Genomic DNA, 18416 nt, shown 5'->3' on the forward strand with positions numbered 1-18416 from the left:
TGAAGTTGGATGATCATTGGATAACCAGTGTTAGAAAACCTACGTGCATAGGTCACATGATGACACTCGAGCCAGTTCCAAGACTGTGTAATACGGTTGAAAGCCCTGACAAAGCTAGTAAGTAGACCTTAAGTTGACATTATTTTGTCAAACAATATTAAACACATTGTTATACTGTATTCAGGACATGTAAGCAGATATAGTATCATGTTAACTGGTCGCCTTACCTGTATTACCATGTTATATATCAGTACTATCTGATGTGCCCTTTGAAAACCGATGAGCCATAATGAGTTTACCTCTGTAATATCTATAATACTGAACCCAGAAGATACATCATTTAGCTAAGTCATCTGTGGAATTGTTCAAATATATATATTTTTCATATTCTTTGCTGGTGGCTCATGCCAGAGGGAAAATGCTGGTAACTGGTTTATTTGTGGCAGCAGGGATCCTCAGCTACACAGTATCAAACATGCATGTAAACAACTTAGCTGAAATTGTACATTCATATTAGTGCTAAAATAATGCTCGCTAAGGGAAGTAGTTTATTGCTTCTGTAAAAACTCTCCGTGTGGTCAAATGATCAGTTTGCATGCAGAATTTGAACACTAAAACAAAATTTTACCGAATGTGACCAAGACCTGTGGTAGTCTGTCAATGCATGTGTACCGCTGCGTGCTCTTCTGTTGTACTCTTTATTCATTCTTGACTGGTAAGATCCAACAGTCACCGCCACTGTTGAGTTTCTGAGGCTGTGTGTGTTTCTGTTCATGTCTGTTTAAGTGTAGTTTCCTATATGTACCAGTGCGTAAACGTACATGTCCCAGAGTGACCAGAATGAACTCATAAATAACTGGAACCAATTTCACCTCAACTGGTGTAAGCAGTTGATTTGTCCACTGCAGTCACATAAAGCTCATTAAGACCAAATCCTTCAGTATGGACACTCCCTGAGGACTGAGAAAGAAACACAGCCGCTAACAACCTGAATAAATGACTCCTGCTGCACAATTCCCATCACTCACTGGGGCTGGTCCTCCTGGAAAGTGTTGGTAAATGTCCTGGAATGGTGCGCCTGAGGATGGACTGTAATATCATACAATCTTCCTGATATGTTTGTCTGATTTCCCTGTTGGGTTCCATCACTTGAGGGTTTGCCTGAAGGTCAGAACACTTTATGATGCAAGGAGGGATGCTGTTTGGCTGCTGTGATTGCAAGGACACTGATAGGGGTTAGTAACAATACAGTGTTTGTTAAGAAGCTGTGTAATTTACAAGTAGTCATGCTAGCTGCAGCAGTTTGCACCTACAACCCTACCCACGCTGTCTCCTGTCCTGCCTGCTTTTTGCTACAGCATGCTAATGAATTCCGTCTAACTGCACCTTAAAGAGCAACTTGTCACGCAGTCTTAGCTTGAACACATCACAAGTTCAAACCCTCTACGCCACCTCCGAATGCGATCGAAACACAAAGATTTAATGGAGATTTATTAAGATAAAATTGATTTTATGGAACATAGGCTTGTGCCTTTTACTGTCCATTTTTTCCAAAGTTGAAGTTCACTGTTGGAGCCGCTGATAACTGCTGCCAGAAGAGCTGTCTGTTAACTGGACTGAATTTCGTTGAAAAGAAACGAATGCGCTTCGATAGCGCTTTGATAGGGACTGAATGAATGAGGAAATGAAACAGCGTGTCATCACAGTGAAACTCGGGGTTTGTTGAAGAAAACCTGCCAGCGAGCAGGCTAGGTTACCTCTCTTTCTGGAACTGAAAACCCAGAGTTTCCCTCAGAGTTTTCACTAAACCCGCTTTCTGAAACAGGGCCCCGAACTAAATGATCTAACATGAGCTAGCTTGTACACCACTGCCACAGCTAGCTAACGCTAATGTTAGCAAACTGTGGGTAACGCCAGTAAGTAAGCAAGCACAGCACACTCAGCTGGAGATGACAGTGATGAACCCGATCCTGAATCACGCCCTTTAGGTTAAATAAAGATGCTCCACCTGGTCTTTCACCTCCTGGTAGAAGCCAGCTTGTTTTCTCCTGTGGTACGATGACTCTTTCATCTGACGCTTTCTTCCAGCAGCTTACAGACTGTAGTTCCGTCAACTCATGTGAGGGAATCTAGTAGCTAGTAACTGCACCTCAATTTACAGATTCCTTTTGACAGATCTGCTGCGGTACGACTCGGACAAAATTCCACAAATAAATAGGAGGGAAGTCACAAATGTCACGTGGCCCGCAAGCTGACAGGAAGCAGTCTACAAATGTGCAAAAATGGATCCACAAAGGTGTAAATATCACTTTACATGTAATTCTTGGGGTGAAACTGTTTACATTTGTAAAACCTATATCATTTTATGTGGAATTAAAATTTGTTTTTACAGAGTAAGTATGCATATTCACAATCCCTCTGTATTTTTTATGACTTTACACAACACAAATAAAAAAATCCATGTTTGTGAGATGTGAGGTATTTGTGTATCATGCTACACATTTGTGGATTGTCTCCTGTGGGTTGCAAATGATAAAAGTCCAATAAAAACACACCACACTGATACTCAAACGCGCGCACACATTCATCCCTCTGTCAGTCACTTTCCTCACATTTTTCTCCCTGCACCTTCAAAGGGAGTGAACCCGCTGCAGCTCTGCGGGTGCCCCGTCATCTCCTGGGTTTCAATCATGTATTTTTCATGGTGCTGCTGCTGACTTTTCCCCTTCTCTCTCTCTCCACTATGGGTCAACTGGTCCATGGTTTCGAACAGGAGCCATTAGCCACACCTTGGTCTGCATTTTCTCTCAAAAAAAAAACGGGTTCGGCGGTAGGACAGGAGCAAAAGGGATGGTTATACAGTATGTGAGGGAAAACCTCTTGCACAGAGCAAACTAAATAACACTACTCAAGGGTAGAGTTTCACATGGCGCGTCACTGAAATGGAAGATCTGTTTGAGAGAGAAGCGAAGGGGAAAAGAGGAGAAAAAAAAAGTTATTTCTTGAGTCATAGGAGCTTGTTACTTTAGTTGTCAGTGTTCTTTGTGGGTTTGATGTTATTCATTTGTTCAGTGTGGTTTCTGTGTGAACTTCCTCTGAACAGAGTTAAATCTGTATGTGCGTATGGCTGCCTGTTTCTCTGTCTGTGCCTTTGTTTGTTGATGTTTGTGTATCTGTCTGTCACAAGTTGCAGCACATACAGTTTGGCTGCACTTCAGAATCAGAATCAGAAGTACTTTATTGATCCCCGAGGGGAAACTCATTCGTTACAGCTGCTCACTCTCATGTCAGTGCACACTTAGAAGGAATAGAAGTACTAAGCAAATCAAAATATAATACGCTATAATACAGGTAAGATAAATTAAGTACAAAGTGGATATAAGTATAAAAGCTAAAATAAGTGTAAGTACCAAGTGGATTTAGAGGTTGATAAGTATGTATGGTATAATACAATGTAATAATATAAGTAATAAGTAATAGTGCAATAATGAGTACTGTCAAGTTAAGTGTAGCTTATTAAGATGATTATGAGACGGTGGATATTGCACAGCAGTAATAGAAGTATGAATAGATGTCAATAAATAGGGAATTTTAAACTGTAAACAGAGTATATTGCACATGAGTATTAAATAGGGAACATTGCACCATTATTTTAAATATTGCAGTGAATATAGAAGCACTTATATGTGCTTATGGGAAAATTAAATGAGAAACAAATATGAAACCCGTAGACCGTAGAGATCTTGATCATTTCCGATGGATGTAATATGGAAAAATATTCTTCATGAATCAGTGCGTGAGCCACTTACTTCTTCCCCGCTGTCCTGTTTATGTCCACAGCAGATCAATGTGGTAGCCAGGAGTCTTATGCAAACATATGGTGCATATAGGAAGAGTTCACAGTACATTATCGTACTGTTGATGCCCATGGCGGATTATGTCAGCTCTAGTGATATGGAGCCGTTGTTGGGATAACTTGCCACAGTGAAGGGTGAGCGTGAGGAGACAACAGTCAGGTGCTGTTATTGCAGCAACATGAGAGACATCAAGCTAGTCCCAGATATTCTGACCTTGAGGCTTGGATGAACCATCCCACCTGTCTGTTTAAAAGGCCAGTTTCACATTAAGTAGTATTAGTAAGATATACTTGCCTTTAGGTTGGACTTCTAAGCTATCAGGGTGACACTTTTCTGCTCCTATGACAAGTCGTTTCAATTTCTTTTTGTTCTCATGCGCATAAGCATGTATAATCTATTTATGTAACTTTATCATGAGTGTAATCATTGTTGTTTCACAGTATTTGGGTGATACAAATATTGTTTTTGCATCAAAGTCTTAAACAAATCATCATTTGAGTCCATGTTCAAATGTAATGAACTCAGTTGACTTGAATTACATGAGTATTCATCAACAATGCAAGAAATATCATGAAAATAAACAACATGAACACAGATGACAAAAATACATTGCATGGAGGCAAAATTTAGAATACAAATTGCAGGAAGAGAGCATTAAGTCATACTTTTACAAAATAACACAACTTTTAAAGGAAGCCTTGTCCTAGAATGTTCTTTCCATTCAGTTAAATATATTAGGACATTTATAAAACTAAAATGTATGAACATGATGCCAGATACACTGTATTTTGTTTCCAGGTTTGAGTCATAACGAATTATAGTTAGTGTAGATTTCAGCTTTTCTTTTGGTGAGCCCTCGTGTGTGTGTGTTTCCTCCCTGCCCTCCAGACATCATAGTGCTGATAGCGTCGGTGGCGGTGGTGTCGGCGGGTAGCCAGAGCAACATCTTCGCCACCTCGGTCCTGCGGAGCCTGCGTTTCCTGCAGATCCTACGCATGGTGCGAATGGACCGAAGAGGAGGCACCTGGAAGCTGCTGGGCTCTGTGGTCTACGCGCACAGCAAGGTGGGCTGCCACAGAACGGCCAATACTCAAACACACTTGCTGTTGTTGTTGTTGTTAGCTACAGAACAAGATCCCTGATCCGGCGTAGGGCCTTGACCTTGTGACTTCCACTGTGCTGCCCCATGCACTATATACTGTATATACAACAGTATGTTTACATGCACAGCAATAATTTCATCCTAACATGAGTTCTGAGTACATGAGTATTGTCGTGAAATTGTTGTAAGCATAACAAGTTTAATGCTGCTACAGTTCTACTAATTTTCATTTTACAGAGGCCTGTGAATAGTTTGGGTTGTATCGAGGGTTGCCCCCTAAACGTCAGAGGTCACCAGACACAGTAACCCAGACGCTGCATTTAGTAATCAAATTCATAAATTATTAATATTAAATGAATCCTTGTAAAGTGGGTAGAGTACTTTAAATTAACACATTAATAGGTACGTACACCCAAGTGAAGTAGTTAGTGGTGGTGTCGTACGAAGGTGTATTCTGTAGTGAGGTGAGGTGTACAACACATTATAAACACCTTTATACATTAGAGTAGATCCATATTGCCTGGTCAGGTTCACTGTATGAAAGCATTCATATAATGTTCTGTTCAATAGTTTACATTTAATTACCAACTGTTATACAATTTAATACAGAAAGGTACAGAAACAAATGATATTGTTTTAGAATTTGGCGTATTAGACTCAGTGCTGGTATTAAAATGCTTAGAGCTCAGTCCAGCAACCCACACAAATCCACCCACTTCTTTTTACTTCTATCTTAGATCGGTAATAATAATATTAAACTTTATTTATATAGCGCTTTTCTTAACAATGTTACAAAGTGCTTTACAAAAAGAAATAAAACCAGACAAGGCAGATAAAATGAGAATAAGGACATGAGCACATAGATGCAGGTCATTGTTGCTGAAACTGAATAACCAACATCACATTTTAAATGAAAAGGTCAAATAATGTAAGACTGTGCATACAGTGCGGATGTGTTTTGTAAGGGCTTCTCTGAAAGGGCTGTTGGGCCACTATATATTATTCATGAAAGTTTCTGGCCAGGAAATTGTTTCTAGTGCATTCTGAGCGAAGAAAATGAATTACCAAAGAACAGCCAATTATGCAGCCTGAAGTAAAAGAAAATGTCATCACACACAGCTGAACTGAAGGATCGGTTCGCCCAAATCACAAATACATACTTTATCAGCTTCTGGTGGTATGCAGCCATGCAGATAGTTTTTGTTTTGTTTGCCTAGTTTTGAGATATCTGTCTCTGAGATTTTTGCCTCCCCTCCAATATAATGTAGGTGAATGGAATTTAATTTGTGGTACAACACGCATACTGTCTACAGTTTTCAAAGGGACTACTTCTTCTGTAGAGAGTAGTTACAACAAACATGCTTTTAGAAATGTTGATGAATTGACGCTTCGAATCAAATAACATACAGAAGGGGGGGGGTGCTGGAGAAGAGTAGAGAGCAGTGTTGCAGTGTATCGGCAACAGCATCCTAGTGTGAGCAGCAAGAAGAGCAGATAGCAGCAGCGGGTAAAATCGATTGGCATAAAGCTGGAGGCTGCAGCTTGCAGTGCAGTGGAAGCCAGTGGCCAGTGGTCAACAGTACCACAATAGCAAAAAAATATAGAGATGGGCATTTATAGTATGTGTATATAAGTATATTTTTCCTTTTCAATCTACATTATGATCTCCATTTAAGTGTGTTTGACTCCTCACAACATCATCTTACTAATAGGTAGACGGTAGAATAGATTAATCTTCATCTACATCTTTGTGATTAGAGTTTACTGTTCGGCCTGCTGGAGGTGGCATTAATTAGATGAAACATGCTGGGAAGTGCCAGCCTGATAATAACTTTAACAACAGATGTATCCGCTCTTGTGCACTTTTGTATTTGGGTTTCTATGAAAAGCTCTCACCCTACTGTAAAAGCAAAAGGGACAGTTTCAATAACGGGTGATAACTTTCACTTGGATCACCTGGTCATTCTATGACATAGAAAGTTTTGTCCTCAAAGTTCATAGAAAAGCCGATTTAGATTGATCGACAGTGGTTGTGCATTAACAAAATTCTCTTTTTTCCACGATTACACTCTGAAAGTCAGTTCTGACCTCTGCCTGCAGGAGCTGGTAACCGCCTGGTACATCGGCTTCTTGGTTCTCATCTTCTCTTCGTTCCTCGTCTACCTTGTGGAGAACAAGTTCAACAAGGAGTTTGCTACCTACGCAGACGCCTTGTGGTGGGGCACGGTGAGTTTGGAGGAATATCTGTAGCTCTGCCTGCCAGGATTCAGTCAAAACTCAGAATGGAAATGATGACTTTAACAGCTGCCACACGAGTTTGCATTCCTATCGCTCCACCTCCAATACCTGCAGCTATCTGTTAGCCACAGTCTGCGCTTGGCTTAGTTTCTTGGGCAACAGGAGAACAACTTGTCTAACACTGTTACCTTTTCACATGAATGTGTCCTGCATTGGACGCTGAAAATCAGTTGCCTCTGCTCCTGTTGAGTTTGTCATTGCCTCTGTGCATTGACAGCTCCTCCATAAACATTAGCCCCGCACGGCTCCATTAACCGCCATTTTCATACCGGCTCAAAAAATCATAATGGTACGAAATGATTGCAGCTGCCATTGTCATGCAAGGCAATCAGAGACTGAATGAAAGGTAACCCAGAGTGATCAGTCTGCCAAAACAAAAAGATAGATAGATGGATAGAGAGATAAAACAGACAGACAGACAGAGTGCTGAAGGCAAGCAAGCCAAGTTTATTTGCTCCTGTCATTAAAAAGTGAACACACTGCATTAAATGCACCTTTTGCTGAACACATGTGAATAGCTCTATTCAGTGGTCACATTTTGATGTGCTAAGTACTATCACTAGGAATCATTATCATAATTAACTCAGTTTCTTCTTGTATAAAAACATAATTTGTTCTTTTTCATTTTAGTCCTCGCTTTGCTTTGGTTCAGTGCAGTCAGTCAGAGCTGTAATGGCCTCTCATCGTGTATTCACAGATCATCCTTATAGATTTAAGTAGGTCCTCAGACATAAAGTACAATAAGAACACACATACTGTGCTTCTTTTTTACCAAGGCAGACTAAGCATCTCAGCCACAGGCTTTCATCAGTGTTAGAACGAAGGCCATACAGACCCGCGCCTATACAGCCTCCACACAGGTCTAATCACGTAGATGTGATTGCACTGCCTGAAGGCATCATTTAAAATCATGCCTCTATGTGGCAAAATCAAGCAGTGTGCAAAAGAAAAGAATAATACAGTTATGCACAGCAAAAGACTTTTAACTCAAAGTGGTCAAAGAAAAATAAAGGCAAATACTGAACACATTAGGTTAGTTAGACCAATCATAAATCATTTGTGTCATTCACAAAACGACTGACACAAGGTGAATCCAAATGAAGCTTTTTAATGTTGTTTTATTTTTTGTAAGGGCCAGTTCACCCAAATAACAATATATATATATATATATATATATATATATATATATATATATATATATATATATATATATATATATATATATATATGTATATATGTATATATATATATATATATATATATATATATATGTATATATATATGTATATGTATGTATGTATGTATGTATGTATATGTGTGTGTGTGTGTGTGTGTGTGTGTGTATGTATTTGTTATTTGGGTGAACTAATATATATATACACACACATATATATATACATATATATGTATATATATATGTATATATATATATATATATACATATACCCTGATGTAGCCATGTGGATAGTTTCTGTTCTAGATGCTGAGATTTTGAAATATATGCTTCAGAAACATCTGACGCCACCTCAGCAATACAGCAAGGAGTGGATTTTTACTTTTGCTGCTCAAAGCAATGAAAAATGACATGTAAAACACTTTCTGTTAAGGCACCCTTTATAAAGCTGTAAATAATGGCTTCTTAATGTTTAAGCTGTGGCTTAGTGGTAGAGTGGGTCGTCCACCAATCTGAAGGTCAGCGGTTCGATATCGGCTATCAGCCCACATATGGAAGTGTGGGCAAGACGCTGAACCCCAAATTGCTCACGAGGGCCGAGCCTTCAGTGTGTGTGAATGATGAGTTAGTTTCTTTGGACTGATGAGCAGTTAGCATTTGCCATCAGTGTATGAATGTGTGTGAATGGGGTGAATGTGATGTGCAGTGTGTGAAGACTAGAAAGGTGCTATACAAGCACAGTCCGTTTACCATTAATAACAACTTTTGGGTTGCCAGGTTGTGAAAAAAAGACAATTCAAACAAATGTTATAAGTAAATGTTAAGGAGTTGTGAATAAATTCAATTCAAGAGTGAGCTAAAAAGACAAAGATAAAGCAAAGAGGAGGCAACAGGGATTTTTAATAACCTGGAAACCCAAAAGTTGTTGTTATTAATGGCTTATAACTGATCTATACAGGACTTTAACCATTATTAGTTATAGCTTAATAAACTTAATTAAAAAATGGTACCAAAAGGTCTTTCAAGAAACAACCTCCTGTCAACTGTAACTTATGGGAACTTCTTTCTAAGAAGAAGTAAAGCTTATACAGTGGGCGGTGTCATATGTTTTTTATTTATTTTTTTCAGACTAAATTTTCTCTCATTTGTATAAATTGCCAGAGCCTCAATATGAGCACCATTCAGGACTGGATGATAAGTCATTTGTTTTCACAGATCACCCTGACAACCATTGGCTATGGGGACAAGACACCAAAGACATGGACAGGACGGATGCTGTCGGCAGGGTTTGCCCTCCTGGGCATTTCGTTCTTTGCCTTGCCAGCGGTAAGTCTGTATTCTTCAAGTAAATCCTTTCTTTTTGAAGAGTCAGGGAGCAGGCACATTTGTCAGTGTTATTCATTCTGACATGTCAGTTTGTGAAGCTATAATTAGCGTGCAGCCAAGTTATTGACACAGCACGGCCGTCGTCTTTTGATTTTATATCTTGTGTCTTGCGCTCTCTCCAAAGTTTAAAAACATTATGCCTATTAGCCCTTCTAAAGCCTACAAGTTTAACAAGTTTCATCTCGACACAAACAGAAATATAACACCAACAATTTAAAAGGGAGAATTTACTGACGAGCAACAGTTTATCCTTTGTCTGGTTTCTGCTGGTTGCCGGACAACCTCACAGTGACGTCAAGACTCAAGGAAGTCACTGCTACCAGTGCATAAAACCACACGTTTTTGTTTACATTCTGTTTCTGTACGAATTAAACAAATGGTATACAATATATACATTTTTTCAGGCTAGCTGTTTCCAGTCGTCATGCTAGCTAAGCTAGTCACCATCCGACTCCAGCCCCCAACCCGCTCTCTTTCCCAGGGCGTCAAATACCGCCATTTTGTCAGGCCCCCCTGCGTTGTACACCCTTTAGCGTCTGTAGGAGACGCCTTCAGAAACTACTTGGTAGGGGGAAGGAAGTCACGTGATGTAAGTCACATGTGGTTAGGTTTGGTTTAGCCAACGAAACTACTTGGTTAGGTAGTAGGAAGTCACATGACATGACTTGTAAAACTTTAAATACCTCAGTGTTAACTTTTGGTTTCACACGGGACACGAACCCTGGTCTTCTGGGTGAAAGTCCTGTGTTAGTTTGACCCATCCATCCGCAGGCAGGCTTCCTTGCTCTTTATGTCGCTTGTTATACTGGTCACCTGACTTCATTAAGGCTTTCTGGCAGCCCTGTGCATCCCATACAAATGCTAAAGGGGACTTTGTGCATCTGTATACAACGCAGAGGGGCGTGACAAAACGTCAGTATTTGACGCCCTGGGAATGAGAACTGGCTGCAGCCCCATGCTTAAAACACAGTCATGAAGGCATATTCACATTACAGCGGAAAAACAAGGGTCTTGCGCTGCGCTGCACTAAGCAGCACCACGTTATCTACATTTTTAAAAAATGTGTTATTGTACAGATCTGGAAATTCAGAAACACAAGTAATTAGTTTTTTGTTCATCTTTTAGCTCAAGCAGTGGTCAACAGCAATCGACTGCACCCACAAAGGTCAGTGCAGCTCAGGTCAAAGGTTCAACACATTTGAATTTTCGGCGCATCCCCGCTCCACTCGGCGCACCGTGGATATCCGCACAGAGCCGTGGCAACACACCACATACACAATAATGGAGGAGGCGCGCACCAAAACTGTTTATCCACGATAATGTGAATGCGCTTCGAGAGTGGTATCGATCGTCTCATCTAACTCGACGAGACAGCGAATAATTACGTTTCCCAAAATGTCGAACTATTCCTTCAACAAAAATAAACATATTACACGCCGTTTCCGAATTGGCCCTGTCATTTTTCATGCAGCAACAGTGGACGTTCTCATTAGTGTTGCAGTGCCTTTCTCAGCAGCTCAGTGATATTTGAGTGTCTTTGGCGTGCATGTGCATCAAGTATTTATTCCTATTAATATCATATCAGGGTATTCTGGGCTCAGGCTTTGCCCTGAAGGTCCAGGAGCAGCACAGACAGAAGCACTTTGAGAAAAGGAGAAACCCGGCCGCCTACCTCATCCAGGTAAAGCAGACAGCCTACTCTCTCTCTGTTTCTCAGACACACATTACTGTTTTTGGGCTGGAAAATGAAAACATTATTACTATGAATTGTTGGTGTTATTCAAAGCAATACACTACAGCAAGTAAACTGAATGCCTGCATAATATAAAATGTGTTTAAAAGCCCTAAATGATTTTATCATTCTCCAGTTTCTCTTTTTCCTCCGGACTCTACCAAACCCTGAAACTACCCAATAAAAAGCACATAGCATGTAGCTTCAGTCTGTCCAGCCCTGCGCCCCCTCATCCTCACTTTGCAGTAAGCTCTCTAATTTCTGGGAGGTTTTTTTTTTTTACGCCCCTTCCAGACTCTCCTGTGTTTAAGCCCAGAAACTCCAGTTTAGCAAACCCATTCTTGCCATCCCCCTCTTGTCTACTTCACGCATTTCCTTCTTTTCCAGCCTGGTCTTCGCACACGCCTTTTGTTTCATCCTGAATTTTAGCGGCGCTGACCTCACGTTGTCCTTCTCATATATTTCTCCATACGCTTCCTTTTCTTCCTCTGCTCTCTCACCTACTTTCCTCCCACATGCTTTTCCATTTTCTTCCTCTTTGGCTTCCCCCCTCCCACCTTCCTCTCCCATCTTATATTCCCATCTCCCCCCTTTCCTGACCTCCACCTCCTCTTGCCTCCTCCTCCTCCTCTTCATCCTGTCCATCCCCATGTTGTACCAGGCTGCGTGGCGTTATTACTCCACCGACAGCACCAGACCGTACCTGGACGCCACGTGGAGGCACTATGAGAGCCTCCTGCCTTCCCACAGGCATGTATCCATGCCTGACCTCCGCCCAACCACAGACGTGTGACACACTTGTTTTTTGGTTTCACTAATCAGCTTTTTAAATTTGTTTTCTTTTCTACTCTCCTCATCCTCTTCTTCCTCTTCCTTCTGACTCCCTCCTCCTGCTTTGTTTTTGTTATATTAATTTTTTTGTAATCCTTTCCATTTATCTTTTTTTTTGGGGGGGGGGGCTCCTCATACTTTTTACTTCTTCCTGGTTTTGTGTATTCTGCATGCAGTGTGTTTGGCGTAGTTATGCGGCTGATGAGAACTCGGTTTCCATTGCTACCTGGAAGCCTCACTTGAAGGCGTTGCATACCTGCAGCCCTATAAAGTAGGTACAACTATGGCAGCTGGTGTCTTTATTTGGTGTCTGTGCCACTCTAGCCATCTTTTCCATATTTCAATTATATACATTCATTTTAAGTTCTCTTTTTTTTAAATTAAGCCTTTTCACTTTTTTTCTGCTCTGTCTTATTGTTTAGTGTATCTGCTTTGCTTTCTTGACTGAAAATATAAATGCATTGATTTTATCATTTCTTTTTTTGTCTTATGAGTTTGAAAACTGGTTCACAGCCATCAAAAAGACTGATCATTTCCAGGCTCCGTTAATCTCATCTTGCTTGAATTAACCAAAAACTGCTGACTTCTAAGACATCTCTAAACAATCCTTAATTTTTGCCGCTATTATTTAAATGAACATGTTAGCCCTCCACAGCATTCACACTGAGTCAGGCTCTCTGACTAAAGTCAGTTGAGTGCTCAATAGGCCAGGGACTCACTGCTGTCACTTTGAGGGACTGAGGCAGCAACTTTTGCATTCACCCTCCATGGCGTATCTATTGATGACAGCAATTGCGGCCTAAATGAGCCAATCAAGCTTTTTTGAAGTTGCAGCACTTCAGTCTCCTTAAATTGGGCGGCCACTCAGACTAAGCACTGATGCCCTGAGTGATTTAGAGGTGCAGTGCATATACTGTACTTCAGTCTGTCAGTGGCTTTGGCATATCTATACACGAAGATACAGTATGGATCACAATAGATGGGTTTCCCACTTACAAACAATCGAGTAAGCGCATGCAGCAATGGGGTAGAAAACTCGTTGCCATGATGTCATGATAGCTTATGCGTATTTTTACTATTTAGCAATACAGCAACTTGCTAGAAGCCAGTTAAGTTAGCGGTTATAATAATAGTAATGGATTACATTTATATAATGTTAGTGCTTTATCTTGATACCCAAAGCGCTTCACGGTGAAGCTCACCTCAACCACCACCAATGTGGTTAAGTTAACTAATGTTACTTTAGCAACAAGTAAAGCTATCTGTCCATCAGGAAACTCCATAAATCACTTTAGTTCTGTACTCTGTCGCCAAACTGGCCTTATAACATTTAATTACATCTTTATGACAAGTTCAAATGGTACCACTTTAGTTGCGGTCATGGGAATTATTCATGACACAAATACAATGGTCTCATGACAGCCAAAGTCAAAACCAACCACATATGACAGTATAATGTAAAGTTAACTTTAAGTTTGATAATTAAGCCTGCTATGGCATGTTTATTAATGTCAAGTTGTCATAACAAAGACATTGTTGTCTTGGTTAATGTCAAACCATCAACGGGAGTGTAGGTTAAAAGCAGAAAAGGCCCCCTCACACAAGTAACGTAAGCATAAAAAAGTAACGTTAGCATATATGATATTCCTGCTGCTTATCCTGCGGTACACGTTAAGAGCACAGAACCTCCCTCATTCTGGATATTATATTAGTAATGTCAGTATGTATGAACGGCCTGCTGCTTTCCATCTATATATACTGTACCAGACACTAGATATATGCCTCATGTGTTACCATTTTCTGTTTAAAGCTCACCACCTTCTTAAAAGCCATGACTCTGACCAGATCTCTAGAAGCTCAGCTGACTGGGAGGGTTCCTTCTTGGGATATTGAATATTTTCCATCCATTACTTTTGTCATTCGTACAGTTTACGGCACAAAAACAACTCTTCATGTTGATCATGTTGATCTCATGTTTGTTTTCTTCTGTGTGCGCATGTCACAATGACATCGCTCAGAAACCAGTCTTATGGAGCCTGAAAATATTTGGAAAACCATCTGCAAGGCATATAGTGTACAGTTACACTGTCATAATGAACTTAATGTACACTCTGATTACAAAGACACTGCTTAAAGTGATTAAGTGAACAGATCTTCAGTCACTCGGTCACTATCTTTTTTTGTTGCAAGTGCTTCCTTACTTTGGATAGTCTGCCTTAGCCTGCATGTGTGTAGTGAGCCTGCTATTTGTTAAGGTATATTTTTCCTGGAATGCTTATTATTGACTGATGTGTTGCTACCCTCAAATATTCTGCAACAGTTGCTGACAAAGCCATTAATGCAAAAATCTTCCTATCATGCTGATTTAGAGGACCACACTGGTGTGTTTGCACGTTTTAGCTCCTTAATTACAACTCATGTATACCTAACATTTTTTCCCACTATTTTTGAATACAGGCTATACAGTATTTGTTTAGTTTTTTTCCCATAAATTTGTACAATCCCAGATATCCATTGATTTCCATCAATTTCTGTACAGTATAAAAATCAATTACAACTCTTGTAATTTAAAAGCAGCAGACTCTTGAAACTTGCTTGAGTTGTGTAATCCATCACCGTGAACATCAAGTCTGTATTCATTTTTGTCAATCTCACGTTCTCATTAAATGGTAATGCAGTTAAGGCGTTGATTGATTTAAAATGTCGGCTCTGCATTACCTCATAATGATAATATTACTTTGACAAAAACTAATGCAGACTGGATGTTCATGTGCAAGTTTGCTTATAGATTTTTAGCCAGTGGGGAAAAATGTATTAAACATTCTGAAACACAGCAGTATGGTTTGCAACATTGTTAGCTGTAATATAAAGTCTATGTGATTTGTAGTAAATGGGCTAAAACATGCAAAAGCACTGGTATGGTACAGTGTTGACATGACTGTTGTGAAAAGATGTTTTCTAATATATCTTTTTTCTTCTCATCTGTCAACTCCAGGAAGGAGCAGGGAGAGTCGACCACAAGGTTTGTGACTCTGCTGTTTCATTATGTTGTGTAGCGCCATGATTTAAGAGTAGGGCTGGGTATCAAACCTAAATACTTTTTTGGTACTGACTATGAGAAACTGACAAGTACAAAAAGTCTTTGAATTTGTGGACAGTTCCGTAGTTAAATAAACAGCAACAACAAGCTGTAAACACAACATTAACATATTATCACCTTAAAACGTTATCTGAACACCTCGTTACACAACCAGCAGACATGGAGCAACATTAGCATTCATTTAGTCATGGTCACCTGGGGAATGGAATATTCTCTCCATTTTTAGCTCTGCTCTGGTCTCCACCAGCTCCTGAGGAAAAAACAAAAGGCTCTTCAGCTGCTCATTTTTAGCTGCTATGTTCACTAGCTTGTCGCTAATTTTGTCTCTCTGCTGTTTGGTGCTGGGCAGGCGGCGCATAGCGGGTTTAACAGAGCTTTTTTGCAGTTTTGAGGTTGATGAGAGCGGTGAGAGTGAACCAAATTAGTAAATTGCAGCTGTAAAACCAAAACAATGAGCTGAAAGAAGCTAAAACACTCTCTAGTGCTGATGGGCAACTGCAGAATTGGGAGATACTTTTCTGTGGGTTGGACATTACGAGTGACCTCTTCAACATTACGCATAGTCATTTTTTCCATTGTTAATATAAAAATACTGACTAGTGCATCTTTACGGTAAGGTAGCAAGATATCCAAAAAAAAAAAACAACAACAGAATTTTGCTATCTGTACCAAAACGAAGGCATCGTATCGCCAATTCAATTTCAGTAAAATTTTTTCAACAGTTATCTCATAGCACTTTTCCTATAGAGCAGGTCTAGACAGTACTCTTTCTACTATTATAATCGCTACTAGTATCAAAATTTTCCAGCCCTATATGGGGGACAGTATCAAGTGTTATACACCTAAAGACTCCTGTTGCTCCACTTCTGTGTTAACTGCAATGTCAGTGAGACCGTAAAGTCGCCCTAACTGGAGGTGTTTAAGGCTGTGGGTAATGAAATGTAGACCTGCTAATAGCAGCTTTTACACTAGCACTCTCTATGACTCATTGTTATCTTTCCGTTTGTTGCAATTGTCTATCTTCTATCATTTATTCTCCCCAAAAACACACATACATGCACACGCTGAGGCACTCAAATACAAGCAATCATACACGTAAGCACAGATGTTTTTCTCTATTTTTTAACCATCCTCTTGCCTCAGGTACTGTATCTACTATACTTGTACTTTGAATGAGTCTGTGTTCATATTGCCAAATTTTCTAATGATATTAGTGCTCCTGATGGTAGTCGTTTAGCTAATGCATTTTTAGAATCAATAGAGAAGGACAGCATGCAGGGCTGGGGGATTTAACATGTTGCATTTGCAGTTATAAAACTCTGAGTAAATGTTTGTGCAAACCACCACAGCAACCTGAAGGCAGTTGTACTGTACTGTTTTTCCCTTGAGCCTAGTGTCATATATAAACTATACCACATTGCAGAGGAAGCCAAAGAATATGAAAAGTCAATCAAATAAATAACCAAATCTTAAGCATATCTTAAGAACGAGGGAGGAGAGCGCTAGCTTCCACCTTTGTTTGTTGTTTTTTTTTTTTGCAAACCCCCGACTCACACATGGTACAGCCCAAGTGGAACTGCCTTATGTTATTTATTAACTAGATTTATTTATTAATCTTTAAAATATATATTACTTTGAAGATTAATAAATAGGTCTAGTTGATAAACAGAAGTGGGGTGATAAAGCAAAGCTATAGGACAAAAACAAAGTTCTGCATCTTAATACCCTCGATGAACCCACAAGCGTCTGTCTAAAGGTAACGTGCCTCTCACTGGTGACTCAGGCACTTGTTGCCATGGCCCAGCTGAATTCGCATAGTTAAATGAGGGATATCGACATGAAGTATGTGAGTCACCAAATTGCAGCCTTTTTCAAATGGTGCTGTAGATGTTCATTTTCCTCTACTAAGCTCAGTTGCCTCTGTTCTGCTGCTTCTAAATGTCAGTGGTCGACAAATTAAAGCGCCAACAGAAAATCGGCTACATTACTTTATACTTCATAGCCTTCATACATACAGTCTTACAAAGGATCATTGCATTTACATGTCAGGCATTTAACTGACAGGCACTCAGGTTGACTTAATGCAGCATAAAACAAGAAATTAGTAGCAAGAAGCACAAGGATTAAAGTAAAAAGGGCAAAGGGAAATAAGAGTAAAGAAGCGCTGTTTCACCTCACAAAATATTCAGAGGTGAATATTTTCTCTCCTCTGTTTCTGCATCATGTAACACATCACCATATGTCTATCTCCCCTTGGTTTTTTAGTAAAATTCATAGTAATAAACAGAAGCTACTGAGGAGGCGTTCCACTCGGAAACATAGGTACACAGCGTTTCTGCTCCCCTGTTACATGACGTTTTGATTTGGGAATGCTGACTAATTCTTGGTGCATGGGTATCTGTAGGAGGCTGTGCAGCCACAGAGAGTATAGAGTAATTATATATTGCAGGGAGACATCAGTCGCCTTTATAGTAATACACTATCTGCCTTTGTTTGATCTTTGCCTGAGCAATGCGCTACCTCTGCCTGTTGTGTTTTTGGTTTTAACTACATTTGCTATCAGGATATTTATACCAGGTTTCATTCTCAGACGCAGATCCTGTGAAATAATTAACATTTGTAAGCTTTTTCCTGACTGTAGAGAGATGAAAATTCTTTTACGTCGTAGACCACCATTATATTTTTTTCTTCACGGGGCTCCCGGTGTTGCATCTACATATCACGCGCCAATCCCTGTATCTCAGATACAAACCTATGGTACTATCCCTTGCACTAGAGATGACATGTTGCTGTCACACACACATCATGTGCCTCTATATCCACAATTAATAGATAAGTCTGGGGATATTCTATATTTTTTCTTGTCAACAAATCCAATGAAAAGACCAAAACAAGGAATGGATTGATCCTAACAATTGCTGTGTAGCCAATGCCTG

The 18416-nt window shown here is 39.9% G+C and overlaps 1 protein-coding gene across 12 annotated transcripts in view; it reads left to right on the forward strand.

The window, feature by feature from the left end:
* The window catches only part of kcnq5b (potassium voltage-gated channel, KQT-like subfamily, member 5b), a 125586-nt gene that overhangs the window by 91689 nt on the left and 15481 nt on the right, over nt 1-18416 (forward strand). For 5 of the 12 annotated variants that reach the window (XM_044190763.1, XM_044190769.1, XM_044190764.1 and 2 more), the window contains exons 4-10: nt 4746-4921; nt 7060-7185; nt 9647-9757; nt 11403-11498; nt 12557-12651; nt 15376-15402; nt 17746-17802. In XM_044190763.1, coding sequence (XP_044046698.1) covers nt 4746-4921; nt 7060-7185; nt 9647-9757; nt 11403-11498; nt 12557-12651; nt 15376-15402; nt 17746-17802 — 688 coding nt within the window. Of the gene's footprint in view, nt 1-4745; nt 4922-7059; nt 7186-9646; nt 9758-11402; nt 11499-12210; nt 12300-12556; nt 12652-15375; nt 15403-17745; nt 17803-18416 lie in introns of all 12 variants that reach the window. The other 7 variants (XM_044190766.1, XM_044190771.1, XM_044190772.1 and 4 more) reach the window with 4 other exon arrangements.

This window comes from Siniperca chuatsi, linkage group LG3 (assembly GCF_020085105.1).
Source record: "Siniperca chuatsi isolate FFG_IHB_CAS linkage group LG3, ASM2008510v1, whole genome shotgun sequence".
NCBI lineage: Eukaryota > Metazoa > Chordata > Actinopteri > Centrarchiformes > Sinipercidae > Siniperca > Siniperca chuatsi.